Source organism: Colius striatus, chromosome 2, assembly GCF_028858725.1.
Source record: "Colius striatus isolate bColStr4 chromosome 2, bColStr4.1.hap1, whole genome shotgun sequence".
In the NCBI taxonomy this organism is placed as follows: domain Eukaryota; kingdom Metazoa; phylum Chordata; class Aves; order Coliiformes; family Coliidae; genus Colius; species Colius striatus.
The window spans coordinates 72,394,304-72,406,443 of NC_084760.1; the positions used below are offsets into that span (position 1 = coordinate 72,394,304).

Here is a 12,140-nt window from a genome sequence, read left to right on the forward strand (position 1 = left end):
GTTATCAATATTATACCTTTAGTACCTTGGTGAAGTTACAAAATGCAGAACTTAATTTTATTTTCCTGTATGATTTCATCCAGTACTCTATTTTACACAATACAAAGAAAAAATCCAAAGGACCTCAAGGGCAATTTCAACCCTTATCCCACACTTTCAGTGTCTTTCCAGTTTGATTGAGTTTATATTTGAAGATGGAATCATAGAAACACAGAGACAATACATTTGGAAAAGACCTTTAAGATCATCAAGTCCAACCCCTAACTGCCAAGCCCATCACTAAACTAAACCATATCCCTCAGCACCTCATCTATGTGTCTCTCGAATATCTCCAGGGATGGTGACTCCACCACTCCCTGGGCAGCCCGTTCCAACACTTAACCCTCTCGGTGAAAACTGCAACACAGTTCCTGGTCTTACGAAGAGATAATGCTGTGCAGTCAATCTAAGAAGTTAATTCAGAGCATGTAGATATACAAGTGCTTTGAAACCAGAGCACTGAGCACCTTCCAGGATTTAGTTGGGAGTCTATGGCAGAACCAGAACTATCTTCAAAAGGTATTCTTTTCTCTGGTGGATATTTTTGACATCAAAGAATGCAAGTCCATATCATAACTCAGAAATTAAGATCTTTTTACAAACAAGTAACCTCCTCTTTTTACATTGGGGGGTATAATGGGAAGAACTATAACATTTACCACAGCATGGTGTCCTTCATTGCAAAATATACTCATCTGTCTGTAATCAATAGATATTCACTCAAGTAAATATTAAGCCTTCAAACAGCAGCTACATTGGAAGCAGTTCTCAGTTGCTTATGTCAGAAGAAAGGTTTTCAGTTTGCTTCTTTTCTAATTCTTGTTCCTTGCACTTCAAGAGTTAATAGGTTGAATCCAAAGCTACTAGTTGCACTAAAGCAACTCGATATTCATGATAACTGTCTTTGATTGCTAATCCTATCTGCTTTTAACACCTAGTTGAAAGGCAAGTCTATTACTAGTACCCAATGATGATGCTTTCCCAGTTCACAAGACTTCTTTCTAGGTTCAGCAGGCCAGTTTAAACAGGTTTATAATGATACTCTTTACCTGCAACTGACCTTCTCCTTTTGTAACTTTTTGGCTGGATCTGTGACTCAGCCTGTTTGACACCATGGCCTAACGTCAATGAATGCTGGCAGGATCAACACTTACACCTCAGCCACTATGTTACAAAACAAAGAAAGTTGGCTGTCAGACATAAAATTGCTCCAGCCAAGAATCTGTGGTGCTTTTTCTCTTCATGTACCATGGAAGGAAGACAGAGGAGCCAATGAAGCAAAACATTAGCCCAGCTCTCAAGACTGGCAAGAGCACTTGAACATAGCAAGACTTACCCTTTCTCCCCCCACCCCAAGGTTCCCACAGCTGTTCAACATTTCAGCATGGTGCTCGTGCCAAACAGGTGTCTGCTTCCCTGAGGGCCAGTAACAAATGACTATTTGAGTTCAGTTTGTGCAATGGAAACTCTTTCCATTACAAGCGTAAGTGAAATCTATCCAAGCAACTGATGCTGGGATCCCAAAGCCCGCATGTTTTCATAACCTATGCTGACATAGCCTTAGCCTTTCCACTGAGTCAGTAGGTCAAGGATTTCTTTGTTCCTCAGCTCAAGAAACATGAGTTTGCAAACACCACCTTCACTAAAGCAGGTATCCCTCTAAACCCCCTGAGAGGCTTGAATCCCAGGTTTGCTCAGAGCTTTAAGTTCAAGTGATTATTAGTGAAAGAGAAGCAATGCAAAAAGCTTACACACGCATTCCTTCCTTATGTGTCAACACTTCTTTCTTTGCTCTCCAGTAATTCCTACATTAATCATGCTGCAAATCAGTTTGGTACTGAACAGAATATTTGCATCATGTTATAACAATTTGCCCATTCTAAACTAAGGCTGCCAGAGGTTGCTTAATTAACCATGAGACAGATTTTTAAACAACTTGGTGTTTTAAGCTGATCATGCACCATCAGAACATTTTTCAACTTTCTAACACATTCTTCACACAGGAGAAGACCATGAAAGACTGTATGAGCTGTACTTCAGACTAAGCCTCATGTCACGTGTTCCTTTAATACTTGTTGAAGAAATCAAGTCTGTGTTAAGATAAGTCAGCATCTCACTACATGATAATTTTGACATTTTCTAGAGACACTCGTATACTTCTTAATCACAAAGCACATGAAACAGCTCTATCCCTCCTTGAACAAAGGCTCACTGAAGCCCTTTGGGGGACATGGCAAGCAGGTGTCTGTAAAGGATGGATATGACAGTCTATCTACAGAGTCTAGAGCAGCAGAATTTGCTAGCAAGAACAGACTCTTGAAGATTCAATTAAGCTACAGTTCAAGTCATGCTATCTGCATTTAGGTTATGCTGACTAGCAATGAGTTTTGCCTATTTAAAGAAGTAGTTACCTATAGTCAGTGTTTAACAGCTGACAGTAGCTTATTCAGGTGTTACACTCTATTTGAAGCCTGCTCTAGCACTACTAGAGTCTGCTTAATCCTGTAGCTCAGGTATCTATCTTAACAAACCATTTATAGGTATGGTTTTGCACCTGTGTGACCCAACTTCAGCTTTGTTATTCTGTTCAAAAAATCAGTGGCTGTGCAAGCAATGCTGCACTTCAGAGGCACTGAGTTCAAATTCCCAGATTTATTCTGGGACCTACTTCTAGATACATTTTTATAGTTTTTTCCCCAGATTAAAACTAACATTCAACTTAATACTTAAAAGCTTCTTTATTTTACTCTTAGTCTTCGAGAATACCTTAAAAATCGGTTACATAACAAAGACCAATATTGCAAAAATGTGGAGGTGCAGATCCAAAAAAACCCCATAGTGTCTTCAGATATAAAAATATATATTCAAATTATTATCTAAGAAAAGTGTACCACCATTTCTGCCTTAAGCTGGTCCCGCCAGCTTTTGGGTCATAACTCCCCACTACAGAGATAAACTCATATTGGAAGGAGCATCTCCAAGGTTCATGTCACCGGCATGATTTGTAGCAAACTGCTTCACTGCAGCACATGGACCCAATCTTAAATTCTTTGAAGGTATTCCATAGTTTTCACTTCGGCAGTGGGTAAAAAGCATCCAAACATCTCCTGGGACGCATATGTCATATACACAAAGCCATCTTCATCTTTGTAGTCCCTGTACACTTCAGCCATTGTCAAGGACATACTGGCTAGGCTTTTGTTGTTTACCAGCAGGTAGAATGCTTGCGTAGCAGTTAGAGCCATCCTGCTTCTAATTGAAGAAGGGAGGAGAAACAGGATTAAGCATTAGCAAATTTAAGAATGTTTCAACTTTAGTCTATGAAGTATATCAAACAGAGCAGTTGCATGAACCATGTACAAGAAGTGCTGTGTAAAATCATTATGTGGTTTAACGTCTTCATCAGCAGGAAGTTAACTGTATGTTTGGAGGATCAAAGGCTTGTGCTCTGAGGAAAGGTTTACATTGTTAGACCATGAATGCTTCTGAGCCTGGGCTTTGAGGTCCTAGTTACCAGGGAGAAGTACTGACTCAAAACCAAAAGCTTCTGCAGTAAAGCTACAATGACTCCAGCATGGTCTGTTACACTTTCTAGAAGTCTGCTTTCAAGAGTCCTTTTCAAAAGCATTACATATAAGGATGAGGACCTAAGCTATCAAAGAGCCAAACGCATCTTTTACAGAAGTTATGATCCACAAAGATCTCTTCCATACTTTAAAAAGTGGGCTGGAAAGCATGTAACTCCCACACAGTGTTAGAGAACACCCTTAAATACTTAAATACCTTAATACCTTAAATTCCCCATAGTGTTTTATTAAAAGTAATTTAGAAGCTCACTTCACACCTAAGAGTGACTTTGAACATGAGCAAACTCAGCAAGGTGCAATAAGAGAGCAAGGCAGTAACAGCTACAAGCAGAACAGAACCACAGAGCCCCTGCATCAAGTTCATCAAGCAAAAAGAAAGCGGAACAGGAGTCTGATATAGTGTTTGCTTACTACAGTTAGCGGGAAGAGAGAAGATGTTATTAATCCAAAAAGCACAGACCATTTTTTTTCCCCCCAAAATGCACCTGAGAAAACATCTGTTTATTTTCTTTAAACACTTGCAAGAGAGGGATGCCACTGCTAATACCTTCAACCTTCTCCCCACCAGACGAAGCAAGACATTCCAGCACAGTACGAAAAGACACCTGGTTGGAGAAGAGCAGCAAGCCCCGCTGCAGCACAGCCCCGCAGGTACCTGATGATGGTTATGAACTGTGTCATGGTCAGCTCCTCGGGAACAAGAAACTTGGTTTTGTCCAAGAGAGGAAGGTATTTCTCTCTGTGGTATCTCTCAACAATCACCTGTTTGAATCAAACTCATACTTAGCAAAACCTAAAACAGCCAGGTCCCTTTCCCCTCTCCTCCCGCGCTTTTGAGGGGTTCCCAACCTTTCCCTTTAAATAGAAACAACAACTTCTGAAAACAAAACGGAGATTTACCGGTATTTTTGTTGGGAACTTGGCCCGGATTCCTGCCACTTCTTCCAGCCGAGTGGCTGCGTGGGAGAGAGGAGAAGGTTACCTGCGCCCGCAGCTCCCCCGCTGCCCCCTGCGCCGCCGCGCTACCCCGCACCCCTACCGAAACTCTTCCTCAGCTTGAACGGGCGGGCGGCCTGCGCCCCGGGCACAGCCTGCATCTTCCCGGGCACAGCCTGCATCCTCCCGGGCACGGCCTGCATCCTCCCGAGCCACCGACCGACCAGCCGCCGCCGCCCACCCGCGCCGCTTATGAGGGCCGCGGCACGCCCCGCCCCGTCGGGCCCTGCGATGCCGAGCTCCGCCGCGCCGGGCGGGCAATGCCGTGCCGTGCCGTGCCGTGCCGTGCCGTGCCGTGCCGTGCCGTGCCGTGCCGTGCCGACCCGAGCCGAGCCGACCCGAGCCGACCCGAGCCGACCCGAGCCGACCCGAGCCGACCCGACCCGACCCCCGCCAGGCCGGGCCAGGCAGTGCCCTGCTTGGCAGCCGGTGCAGCCACCGCAGCACTCCAGGCTCGTCTCACCTCGCACGGTTTCCTCTTCCCCTCTGCAACGAGGCGCGAAGGGAACGAGAAAGTGCGGCTCTCCAGCCTGTCCCTGCAGCGTCTTTTCCATTCTTTCCACTCTTTGGTGCACGTTCTCCAAACTGCGAGATAAAGGTGATACGTTGTGAGAAGTCTTTGACCCCCATATAGGATGGTTGAAGGATGCAGCTCAAGGCTGGACTGTCTTCACCTGTCTTCCTTTTCCAGATGGCCAGTCCAGAAGATCAATTACTTTCTTGGTACTTACCAATTGCTTTCAAACTATTTCTTTCATTTTAGAAAGAAATTTCAACAAAACTCGAACTTAAATCCGGGATTTTTTTTCATCTCTTCAGTCTAGCAGATTACTAATTTTGTGAATGACTTGGGAGGTGAGTTTTAACTCTGTTTTTGTTATTAAGGCATGGTCTTGATATAAGGATTTCCAAGCAGACTTCAGGTCCATATATTTTCCAAATACTACGAGAGTTTCCCCACCTTTCAGATTGCTTGCTCACCTGCTTTTGTTTCAGCTGCAAGATGGCTCTGCAGCCAGAAAGGGCTCAGGAGTAGAGGTAACCTCGGATTGGTTGTTGTGTACATCAGTCATCTCAGTGGATGTCTGGAATTGATCCCTGTCACTCATTTGCTGTGCTTATCCCTTTAAAGCATAGTCATTTTATTTGATCTACCAGGCTAAGGGCAGTTTCTAAAGTTTAGGAGTTATTGTTTATGAATTCCGTGTTTGACTGCTTTTTCAAGGCAGTGGCACCTAATGACTGGCACCTAAGATAATTTTGAAAAGAAACATCTTTAATAAAGTGTGTGCGCTATGTACTCATATGTCACGATTTTCAACCAGGCTTTCCAGGCCTGAAGTCCTTAGTGCTACAGAGCTGTCCCTTTATCTTGATCTGAAAGTGATGAGCTTTAGTCAGGGCACAAGCTCCCTCACGTGGAACTACAAATGTAATTGCTCAGAGAAGACAAGATTCTTGCTTTTAGGGGTTTATGAGCAAGAGCTCTGAACTTGGAGAGAGGACTTGAGCCTACACTGGAATGGTTTGGATACAGCTCCTCTTCATGAGCAGACCCTCTGCATCATGGCAAGTAAGCCCCAGCGTTTCCTTACAGAGCTGGGTCTAGCCTAAGTTCTTTTGAGTAGAGGTGAGATGACAGACTGGGGAAGCATCAGTGGAGAGGATGTATGCCACAGAAGTGGCACAGTGCTGTAACTCAGTCTGGTGATACACGTGAAGATGAAGGAACAGAAGAATAACTAGAATTGTAAAGAAACAGCATAGAATTAAGATACAGCACAGGAACAAAGCCTGTGGGAGGCAAAAGGGTGTGTGGAGATCAGAGTTTGTCTTGGGAGTTGTGGTCAGTGTGGGGCTTCCCAAAGCTGTTCAGGAACAGTTCTTCCATACACTTCTGTATGTCTGTTGGTTTCTGCCCAGCAAATGCAGTAAAAAGATGTGTAATCCACTGTGTGTAGAGAAGAAGAAACCTTTCATACTAGAGCTCTGCTTTCTGCGTCACCTCTCACTGCACACAGAGTACAAAAGCATTGCTCCTTACACACATCAGCAGTCCTGCTACCAGAGAGAGAGAGGCTCCTTTGCATTACTGTAAGCTCTTGCAGCAGTTGCTAGAGAGAAAAATGGATGTCAAAGAAGAATAATTCCCGGTGAACCTGGTGATCAGTTAGAGCTCTTATGTCTGTGAGAGCTAAAAGTGAGGGCAAACCCAGGCTTTAGTTAGCATGAGCTAACTAATAATGTAATGTGTTACATTTTCTGTAGGTAGAGACACTGGAAGTGTCTAATATGTGCCTGCATGGCACCTGCACTTGGTCTGGCAAGTGTGGAATTTATTTCTTTCTTCTTTCACTCAGAAGCTTTTCTGTCATGCATATAATTAATGAACTGGTAGAGTAATTTCATGTAGAGATTGGAGTACTCAGAGGACCCTACCAAAACAGGAATGAAAGGACAAAAGGGAATTGTTATTCTATGTATTCTATTGTAGAGTTTTAGTTTCAGTAGAAAGGAGGAAGCTCCTGTGAAAGATAGAATTACAGTATATGAAGAGAGTCCGTCCCAGAAGTATGGCTGAAATCTCAATATGTGACACTGTCACAGGGGAGGAGTCAGCTAAGGACTGAGCAAATGACTGAGGGCTTTGCTTCCTGACCAAGATTGAGGGGGTGCTTCTTTCACAAAACTTCTAAGATATGTGAATTGTCTATCCTAAAATGTGACTATTTTTGCCTCCCAATTAATTTTACACTTTAAACAGCCTACCCTGTTTCTTCCATTTTTAAAACCCGCATTCCTGGACTTCTTGGATGTTGGGTAGGGAAGCAGTGGGAGAGTGATGAATGGGTTCTAATGTAAGGCTTTTTTCTTAGATTTGTTTTATTCATGCTCACGTTGCTCAGAAAAAAAGTCTTTATCGGTGTTAGAGAAAAGGCCTGAAGAGGTAGAAAAAGTGCATTTCCTCAAATTGTTCTTTGGTAGTTAATTGCCATTCAAATCATATAGGTCTATGTTGATATGGAAGCCTCTCTGTACTAAGAAAAACATAATCAGCTCAGGAAAAAAACAAGCCTGCGCTGGAGAAGTTTAAATCTAACTTTCCCAGACAAGATAAAATGGGGTAGAAATAATTACAGCAGCTGCAAAAAGCCAAGATGCGAAGAATGCGTGCAACATTTTGAACACAATTTCATGAGGAAGGCTACGGTACAAATGATAACTGGTTCCACATTTTTTGGAGCACAAATACATTGAGTTGATCACAAGACCACTCTGTCTCTTACTGAATTTATTAAAAAATAAAGCCCCAAACTAGACAAATAAACACCCATATTTTATATGGGATTGTATTTAAGAACTAGAGAATTCCCAACCAGCTGCCTTTACACAGCTGAATGCTGCCAGCCAAAATCACACTTTCCAAGCTTTCCAGTAACTGCTGCAAGAAAAAAAAGAGATATAAGGTACAGAGTGCTTGAGCAGAGAGGGATAAGTTGCCTCCAAACGGGTCTAGCCCTGACAGATCACAAAGATAGGGTCACCATAATGTTACCCTGTCAGGTGTGGCTGTGTATATATGTCCAATTGCTATCTATTGTATCTGTAACTTAGTATTTCCTTAGAAGGAAACACTAAACATCTCTTTGATTGATAAATTCTCCTTCAGCTTTTTGATTTCTCCTCTGTTCTTTCCTGCTCTGAAGCAGAAGTTTTGAATTACATTATTGTAGCATGTATGAAATTTTGAGTGATGTTAACTGTGATCATCTATGGCTTGGGTTGGATATAATAAGCTGTAATTACAACAAAAAGATGGTATAAAATGTCACAGAATCGAGTTGGAGGCCCATGGGTTCCACGGGGATCGGTTCTGGGGCCAGTCTTGTTCAACATCTTCATCGACGACCTGGATGAGGGCACAGAGTGTACCCTCAGCAAGTTGGCTGATGGCACCAAACTGGGAGGACTGGCTGATTCCCCAGAAGGCTGTGCTGCCATTCAGTGGGATCTTGACCGGCTTGAGAGTTGGACAGAGAGGAATCTAATGAGGTTCAACAAGGACAAGTGCAGAGTCCTGTGCCTCAGGAAGAACAGCCCCATGCACCAGTACAGGCTGAGGGTTGACCTGCTGAAGAGCAGCTCTGCAGAGAGAGACCTGGGAGTCTGATTGATAATAAACTAACCATGAGCCAGAAATGTGCCCTTGTGGCCAAGAAGGCCAATGGCATCCTGGGATGCATCAAGAGAAGTGTGGCCAGCAGGTGAAGGGAGGTTCTTCTCCCCCTCTACTCTGCCCTGGTGAGGCCTCATCGGGAGTCCTGTGTCCAGTTCTGGGCTCCTCAGCTCAAGAGGGACAGAACTGGGGAGAGTCCAGTGCAGGGTCACCAAGATGATCAGAGGGCTGGAACATCTTTCATATGAGGAAAGGCTGTGGGAACTGAGGGGAGATGTTATTAACATTTATAAATATCTAAAGGGTGGGTGTCAGGAGGTTGGGGCATCCCTTTTTTCTGTAGTAGCTAGCAACAGGACAAGGGGTAATGGGATGAAGCTGAAACACAAGAAGTTCCACTTAAATATAAGAAAAAACTATTTTACTGTGAGGGTGATGGAGCAGTGTCACAGGCTTCCCAGAGGGGTTGTGGAGTCTCCTTCCTTGGAGGTCTTCAAGACCCACCTGGACATGTTCCTATGTGACCTGATCTAGGTGACCCTGCTTCTGCAGGGGGGTTGGACTAGATGATCGCTAAAGGTCCCTTCCAACCCCTATCATTCTATGATTCTATAAAAGACACTGAGTTTTTTGCATCAATGTGTTAGTCTCCTCCTATTCTTCATCAGTGCTTTCAAACACTCAGGTCCCTCACAAAGGCACAAAACATACTCAAAAGCAGGTATCTACTTTTCTCCAATTACTGTGCAATGGTCATCTCTGCTTTCAGGTGGATCTGTGAGGTAATGCGGAGCTAAGGATCAAGTGCTTCTCACATGCACCAGAGGACTCAGATAATCAGATCAGAGTGGTTGGGATAGCATGTGTGAGTGCTATGAGGCTCTAGCCAAGATTTTGCCTGTTGTAGGGAGCATTGATCTAAAATCTAGTAACTGCTCTGCATTCTGCCTTTAGTGCTCTCTGGTGCTCCCCTACTCTCATGGTTAAAACCCCTGTGAGCTTTAAGGAAAAGGAATGATCAAAGAGCTCCAATTCCTAAGCTTGGGGAATATAAGCTGTGGTAGTTTAAAACTAGTCATCTGGTTGCTTGGCCCTCCTGGTAGCTGGAGGCTGCCTCCCCACAGATGCAGCTTGTGTGAGTGTCTGAGAGCTAAGCACCTGCTTGATGCTCAGTGTCCAAGGCCAGCATGGTGTGAGCACCCGTTTGCGTCTGCCAGCCCTGCCACCAGGACAGTAACATCCAGTGCATCATTAGGGTGCGAGCAGCGGCATTTTAAATAACCAAAGCTTTATCTGCCAGAGCTCAGAAGGCAGAGGTCCCAGCTCGAAGCTGGGCTGAGGCTTGTTAGCCTGTTCTGCCAAGCTAGCTGAACAGTGCGATGTCTAATGAAGTGTTCTGGTTTAGCAAGGAGCAGCTTTTGGCTTAGTAACAGGGGGAGTGGGTTGCAGTGAAGACCCGGTAAAGAGTTTGCGGACTCTCCCCCGGCTCCTGGGTTCACACCCACCTCCGGCCCGCCTGGGCCAATCTGGCACCTCTGCCAGCACTATTTAGGGGACAGGAATTTGAAATGCGAGTCAGGAGGTGTAAGAGTGATACAAGATGGAGGCGACCACGCGGACCCTTCAGCCAGAGAAGGAGGAAGGAAGGAGAAGCAATAGACCAGAGACTCCTCTGCAAGCTGTGGTGAGAATGCAGCTGTGCCACTGCAACCTATGGAGATCCATGGTAGGACCGAGAGTTACCAGCAGCTCCATGTGAGTGAGCCCAGATGGGCGAGGGACTGTGTGGGGAGACGGCCATGGCCCAGGCCGTGCTGGAGAGCCTGCACGTCGCAGAGCAGCCCCACACGAGAGGCAGAGAGGAGCTGCAGCCTTTGGAACAAGTGGGCTGCCATGCGTGTGAGTTACCCCACGGACTTGCAGGGAGGACTGGTGTGGAGTTCACCCGTCCTGAGGAGGGACAAACGGCAGGAGCTATTGGGAACAGACTAACTGAAACCCCCACTCCCTGCCCCCCCGAACCGTTCGGGGGGGACAAGGTAAAAACCCCGGGATCAGGGCTCTGAGCCCGGGAAGAGGGGAGGTGTGGCAAGAAGGTGTTCTTAAAAAGGCTGGTTGGACTCTTCATTGTTGTATTACTCTGTGTTGTTTTATCTTGGTTATGTTTTGGGTTTTGGGGGTATGTTTTAGTTGATATTGTATTAAATTATTTTCTGTTTTCTTCCCCAAACCGAGTGGCCTGGTCTGTTTTGTCCTGATCCTTAAGCGGCAATTAAGCTCTCCCTGCCCTTGAGCAATTCTCAGCCACTTCTGTACTCGAGGCTAATTGTGGTCTTTGTTCCCTGATGGGCCTAAACCATGACATGAAGGCAAACCCAAGGACTTAGTCAAGAGGAAAACTCAATAACTGTCAAAATGTGGATGGCACAAGAAGTGATTTGTGTTCCAGTGGAAGAAGTTTGCTCTACTTACGTGGCAAAGAGAACTCTATTATGCCATAAACTGAGACTGATATTTCTTCATAAGTCAGTATGCAGGTTCTAATGAGTTAATTCCAGGGTAGCAAATGAGGCTTCAGTCTGGCTATTAATTTTATCCATCATTTAAGAACCCTGAACACAAGTGGATATATAACCAAGACAGGCTGAGGGATTAAGTGCTGAAGGCACAAAATGGTTATCTGTAGACTTAACAATTTAAATATGAACAATACAGCACTAGAAGGACTGAGACATTTATTTAAGCAGCCTAACTGAATAGGAAGAAAAACTCCAGCATGATGTTCTAGGGAAAAAATGCTACTTGGCAAAATGAAGGCTTATTTGTCACACTGGGAAAGCCTGTGAAGTTCTACAGTATTATACATAGTTATCTTACATACGTGCTTTCACGAGGGTTGTCTGTAAGTGAAAATAAAACAGTCAAGAAGGGTTTGAAAAGCCTTCAGGCAGTCAGACTCAGTGAGCCAATTTAATGGGGTTTTAAAGAGCCATCTGAAAATTTGTATGCTCCCTCAATATGGCTAGTTACAGGTAGTGAATCATTTGCCTCCTGCTTCCCTTCTGCAACTCTGAAAGTGTCTGTTTCTCTACCTGTGACACAGAAGCAAACCCACACTTGTAGGTAAGCCTGAAGTAATTGTGTAATTACAACAGTAACTAACCTTCTAAATTTGTAAGTCTTTATACTCTTTGTACATTTTAGGGGATGCTTAGTTCTCTATCTCAGATTTATGGTCTAAACTCATCTCCTAATAAGACTAAGATCACAAACTGAGCTCCCTTCAAAATGCTGAGATAAGTTTAAAACTTGCCAGTGGTATTACTGGGTTGATTGGTTGG

General features: G+C 44.4%; 1 protein-coding gene across 1 annotated transcript; it reads right to left on the minus strand.

The window, feature by feature from the left end:
- Positions 1-3,080: 3,080 nt before the first annotated feature.
- MAP1LC3C (microtubule associated protein 1 light chain 3 gamma) lies at positions 3,081-4,724 on the minus strand. Its single transcript, XM_061989625.1, has 4 exons — positions 4,666-4,724; positions 4,527-4,582; positions 4,282-4,388; positions 3,081-3,291 (listed from the first exon to the last, which is right to left on the minus strand). Exons 1-4 carry the CDS (start codon positions 4,721-4,723, stop codon positions 3,081-3,083), a joined length of 432 nt encoding a protein of 143 aa, XP_061845609.1. The 5' UTR covers position 4,724.
- Positions 4,725-12,140: the final 7,416 nt, after the last annotated feature.